The sequence below is a fragment of the Glycine soja genome, chromosome 11 (assembly GCF_004193775.1).
Source record: "Glycine soja cultivar W05 chromosome 11, ASM419377v2, whole genome shotgun sequence".
In the NCBI taxonomy this organism is placed as follows: Eukaryota; Viridiplantae; Streptophyta; class Magnoliopsida; order Fabales; family Fabaceae; genus Glycine; species Glycine soja.
This window is the reverse complement of record NC_041012.1, coordinates 40,077,434-40,083,729: the sequence shown is the minus strand read 5'-3', so window position 1 is coordinate 40,083,729 and position 6,296 is coordinate 40,077,434. Positions and strand designations below refer to the sequence as shown.

At 32.0% G+C, this 6,296-nt stretch overlaps 1 protein-coding gene across 1 annotated transcript; it reads right to left on the bottom strand.

Annotated features, from left to right (window-relative positions):
• Positions 1-2,626: 2,626 nt before the first annotated feature.
• LOC114377562 (F-box/kelch-repeat protein At3g23880-like) lies at positions 2,627-4,824 on the bottom strand. Its single transcript, XM_028336131.1, has one exon. It carries the CDS (start codon positions 4,160-4,162, stop codon positions 2,942-2,944), a length of 1,221 nt encoding a protein of 406 aa, XP_028191932.1. The 5' UTR covers positions 4,163-4,824; the 3' UTR covers positions 2,627-2,941.
• Positions 4,825-6,296: the final 1,472 nt, after the last annotated feature.

Genomic DNA, 6,296 nt, shown 5'->3' with positions numbered 1-6,296 from the left:
GAGTTTCTCATCTTAATCTAACATACCACGACCTGACCAAAGTTATATTAAGAAACATACAGATGACGTTTTTAATTCAAATAATTTATCTCATAATTTTTCTTCTAAATTTGAAAGGTATATTTTAATTTATTTGTAGCTAATAAAATAAATGTTTAGTTTTATATGAAATAAATATTTATTGTTAATAACGAAAACAAAAAACATCTATCATACTTTTTTTTTCTGTTTAGAATATGGTAATACATGAGAAATTTGTTGATTTTACTTTTTATTTTTCTCTAGTACAAGCTTGTTTGATGGTTAGGATGAAAAAAAATTAAGTATGATAAATAAACATATCTTGTTTTAATCTATTATTCACTAAGCTAATAGGTTCCATTTATCTTGTTTATTTGTTTTAATATTGCATTCATTAATTCAAAGTTTAATATTTCAAAATGAAACTTTGGTTAGAAAGGAATAGAACATGCTAGATGTATTTTTCTTTTTTTTTTTTCACCCTTAATTTCATGTCCTTTCCTGCTGTTATGTTATCATTTATTCTTTGTTTAATCTTGATCACCAAATGATTCCCGTAAAGGTCAAGAGAGTATCCAAACTTATGTTTGAAAAAACAGAACTAAGAATGTATAATAATTAATAAGGAAAAACAATGAACCGAGAATCTTCTTGTGTGAAGACTCAACGCAATAGAGAACCTGGTTTGGAATTGGTTGGTAGCATCACTTGTTGTTGTTGTTGGTTCCTTTACGTTTCTCAGAAAATACCAATTGAATTATGGTAGCAAGAGTAGATGGCTAGTCTCACCAGTCTAAGGCAAATAGAATGACGTGAACATAAATTGGCGAGTGGATAATGTAAATAAAAAGAAAACCACTGAATTGCTCTATCTTTATGTTTTCTTCTTTACGCCCTCTGTTTTGCATTGCTAGGTGGCATATCATATTTATCTTACCACACCACACACTCATGTGAAACTGCGGTTAAAATCATATTTCTATATTGACTAATAATATCACTAAAATAATGTTATGTAAATGAATCTTCACTTTAAAAGTTAGCTATCAGAATCCAAAATTAAATTAACTGTGTCTTTGGCAAATCTAGTATAGAATGTACTTGCTTTTTGTGGACACACGCACACTCAGCCTCATAATTGTTGACTTATGTTTCACATCAGGAACCGCTTTGGCGTTCTACTCTTCTAATGGGACAAATGTCTCAATTAATTTATGGTCATAAAAAATGTCTCGTTGGGAATGGAATTTGGGCTGCATCTGAGTACTTAGCGGATTAGAATTCACACTTCTGCCTCCAGTGCCGTGCTAGAGAGCAAATTTTGTAATCTTTTATGTTTTGTTTTATAGGAGTTATGGAAGTTGTCTTCTGCTTAACCATGGACTTTTTTTTCTTAACTTTATTTTTAAGTTCTCATTCTTTTGTGGAACAGCAAAGAACTTAAGATGAGTGATGAGTCAGTCACTAGTATCCACTCTCAAGGGTGTCCTTGTCATGATTTGAACATTTACTTCTTATCTACTGAAAGATGAAGTTGCACGTACAATGGAACTTTATGCCAAAGACATTAATATATGCAGTAATTAGGTAGGTTGGAGGTTCAAGCATATCAAGGATTGAAAGTGGTGGTAATTAAGAGGATGCTTATTAATGAAAAACTACGATCAAGTGTTCCATATGAGAGAGTTTGAATCCATGTGATTTGTGTGGAGTAAACTCTAATTTCGTTCCTTAAAATTGTATGTGTTTCTTAACTCAATAAAGTTATTATTTTTATCCATAAAATGACAATAAAAGTATAGTAAAAAATTTGAAATTAATTATTTTTTTGTAAAGTCAGGAGTGAAGATTCTGTATAATTGAAGAATAAAATGGCCGACACTTCTATTTAATTTTAAAGACTAAAATGAGAACTTAAAGTGAGCTTTACCTGACATCTCTTTTTGCAGGATCCAATAAGAAAAATCCCAGGGTGTGTTATCACTATTTAGTAGACAAATTATATGATACCCTCTGAGATTTAAGGATTTTGGTATTATTATAGCAAAACTATCACTCCCTCTCTTCCTTTTTTTTTGTTGTTGTCTAAACTCATTAAAATATTGGCCTAAAAAAACAACTGTAACAGAACTCTTAGATTTTTTTCTAGGTACCATGATAACTCTCCTATTAGAGTATATCACAATACAACCATAACTTAATCAAGAAACAGGACATGTCTGAGGAAAATCTGGATAAGGTCCACCCCAATAATGAACTCTCATCTTCTATTGTGTATTTTACTTCAAAACATTCGCGAGCATACTACAGGCGCCATAAATGTGCTTCGAGAGTTGTGGTAGAGAATCCAGTTCTTGAGTCTTTTGCTTTATTCCATTCTATATACTTTATGCCTGTGGTCAAATAGGGTACTGTGCTTTGCTACATAGGCAACGGAATAGGTTTTGGTATATAACCGTATAGAGGTATTACCGTTTTCCTTTTTCTGTTTTTTATACTTCACTAGAATAATGTATACTTTTTCTCAAACGAAGTCCGTTACTTGTCCTTTTTAACTCGAGAAAAACTTCTGATTCTACTTTAAGAAATGCCAGGGAATTTAAGATGAGTCATTAAATATATGCTTCTTACCATAACACAAGAAAGCATATACCAATTTCCATATATTAACAAATGAAGCAGTGTTTTACATCAGTGATGGGATACATAACCCGACACAAGTAACAACACATAACTGAGCTTCACCAAAATATTAACAACATCTATATATGCAATGCTTGGCCCCTCAGTTCTGCATATACATATTACACATTTAATGCCAAAATACATGAACCGGAGATAAAACCACATGGACTTAAAAGTACTTTACACATCTTATTCTTCCTTAGTCCTTACACTTGCTTTGCGTGGCACATCAACCTTAATGCTTCATTGGCGAAACCAGAGTTTCAACATAGACCTCTGCATCAAACCAGCCCTTACCACTCTCAATTTTAGGATACTTAAAAGAGTTATTTCTCGGATCATACAGAATCAAGTCAAACTCAAACATCAACAACACTTTACCATTCTCTGAAATGTAATAAGGCCCTGAGTACGAAAAATCTTCAGGATTAGGCACATAAGGAATGCTAACCAATTTAACCCAAGATTCTCTCACCCCATAATCCTTCATCATCCACACAACAAAATGGGTTTTCTTGTAATCATAATTCATGCAAAGGCATCCTTGTAAAACACCCAAACTAGGGGTGGAGCAGTCCTCCTTTTCATAATCAGGTGGCAGAACTTCCCTATATGTTTCCTTATGCAGATCCAAGGAAACAATAACCCAGAAGGAACTTGGGCCAATAGAATGATTTGCAGCCCAATTGAGAGTGCCACTCACAAATTTCCCTGAATTTTGAAAGGGTAAGAAACCATGAGGTAAATCCTGAATCTTCCTCCAAGAATTGGTGGCCATGCTATACACCTTCACTTTACACTCAATAAAATACTCACTAGGATCACAAAACACAGCCACCACCTTGTAATCCTCGTTGACATGATCATAACCAAGGCCAAAGGCAGTGAAACACCCTGGCCTCCAATTATTCCCCAAAGGTGGTGATTTTTTGGAGACCCTTATGGAGGGGTTCCAAAGAAGCACACAATCACCCTTTATGGCAAAACATAACAACCCATTACAAGAGCCAACAATCCCATCGTGGCGAAACTTGTTCTTCACAGGGTAGTTAAGGTCATCACAAACGGTTGAAGAAGGGTTGTTGAACAAGGAACTCAAGGAACATGATTTGAGGTGAAACTCAGCGGTTGTGGCACTCAATATGATCCTGTGGTGGGTGAAGTGGGTGCATCGAGATGACAAGTGAAGGTGCTTTTTCATGAAGTAAGGATCAGAGATAAGGGACATCCATGACTTGCACACGCACCTGAACTGCAAGAGAGACTTCACTGGGAGCCTCGAGAGAATTTCAACAACGAGTTCATCAGGGAGAAAAGGTAGCGGAAGTGACTCTGACATGGGTTGTTGTTTCGGAACCGAAGATGGTGGCAGTGGTGAGGTTCGGTCCATTGGGTTGATGAGCCTTTCTCTCTTCCTGGTGAAGCCTATGCGGTGGAGGTAACCCTGCGATGACATGTTAGGTTGAGGTGGTGGAAGTGTTTGTGCTGATCAGTGATCAGTGATTTGTAGTGTTTATGTTGAGTTGAGTCTGAGACTGTGTGTGAGTGTGAGGGAGAGGTTTATGTGGTGGTTGATGATGATGAAGAATAAATTATTGATTGCTAGACTCTAATAAAGTAGTAACTAATAAGATGAAAACTGTTGCTGTTGGGTTCAATATACCACGACACGTTGCAGTTTTGGAAAGACACTAGCGTGTGCTCAAGATAAAAGAAGAGGAAGAAAACGAAAAAAGGAATCTATGGCTTATTACACAAAAAAAAAGTATTATAAAAGACACGTATAAGAATGATATAGATCCTTTATTTTAGAAAAATACTAATCAATACCTTAACTTATTAGTTAAGTAATTCAAAGTAAAAAAAAAAAAAAAAATTACCAATGCACTCTATTGGTATTATTTTTTTGGGGGTATTTGATTGGGTGCCACTAGCTTTTGACATAGTAATCAAACAGAGAATCAAAGGATTTAGATCCATGACTTACAAGACTACAAGGTACATATACAATTGCATATACAATTGCACTTGATCAACAGAAGTATTTCTCTAGAGAGGATTTCCACCATGACTTTATCTCACCACTTCAATTTTCGCCTTTTTCTTTTCTTTTCCCGTTTAGCTATAGCTTTTATAAGCAATTTTTCGTTAGCTGCTTAATTCTCTGCCACTCACTACTCTCGGAAGGTTGAACTTCATCCACAAGATGTCTATGTGATGAAGATCAGTGTTAACATTCTTATCATTAAGCCCCACAAAGTCATGCCACCACCGCATTCTTTCTCTTTTATTTGTTTATTTATTTTTATTCATTTGCCTTTCTATCTTTCTCTGGATAAGATGACAGCAAGTTATGAATTCTATGTGAGTCACTCATAAGTATAACGAGGAAACGACAAGGCAAAAATGGAAAATTCATTCTAGTAGCTTCTTCTAAAATGATGTGGACACTGCTTATGCACTGCAACGTTTCTAATCTCCCCTGTTTACTGATTAATAATTGTGTACTTAGTACAATATGCTATTCTGTAGCTCCATTATTTGTCCCAACTTAACTATAACATCATCCATTATTGTAATGTTTATCATAAAGTTGTTGCATTTTTTTAATACCTTTTAAGATGACGTGACTCGTGACGGTGCACTTATGGTTTAGTGGGCAATTGTGATTTTTTCACCTCAATGATCCAATAAAAATAAATAGTTATTTAAATAATATAATCCAAAAAATATTTATCTCAATAATATAAAATATTATTCACGTTAAAAAATCAATTTTCTTAGAATCGTTTCTTAACGTGAACAGTATTATTTTTTTTTATCATAATTTAGAAATCAATTTTTAGACTAATGTTTTTTTTCTTAGTTTAGAAATCAATTAGTTCCGAGGAACTCATTTTTAAATTAGGTTTTTGTTTTCTTTAAGACCAAATTGAGAATAAGAATTGATTTTTTTTTTGTTTTTCTTTTATTTTTTTAATCTTTTAAAATTTTTTTCTATTTTTTCTTACAGTTTTTTTTTAAAAAATTTGTTTTAATTTTTTTTATTTTACTAATATATATATATATATATATATTAATTTGTAAAAAATATAATTTATCTAGAATAGAATTTAAGAAAAATACATATATTTAAATACTCAATTTAAATATAATTTAGTTAAACATTTATGAAAAATGCATATATTTAAGTGATATAATTCTTTTACCTAAAAAGTTTAAATAAATAAAATATGTTCAATTTTAATATAGAATGAATATAACAATGAAATTAAAATTTTTAATTTATAAATCTTGTATTTTTTTCTTAAAGAAACTTGGTTAATGATGTTGCTTTAACTTTTGTTTTTTATTTTTATTGATCTTTTGTTTTTAAATATATTTAAGATATTAAAATTAAGTGAACCTAAAAGTAGTAAAAAGACAAGAGAACTAATTAAATTTCATATATAAAGAATAATTACACTTTTTTTAGGCATGAATAATTATAATGTAGTAAAATAAAAAAATGATTTAGTAAAGATAATCAAGGTTATTTAGTGAAAATAAAACAGTGATTTAAACTATCCAAGATAATAAAATAATAATGT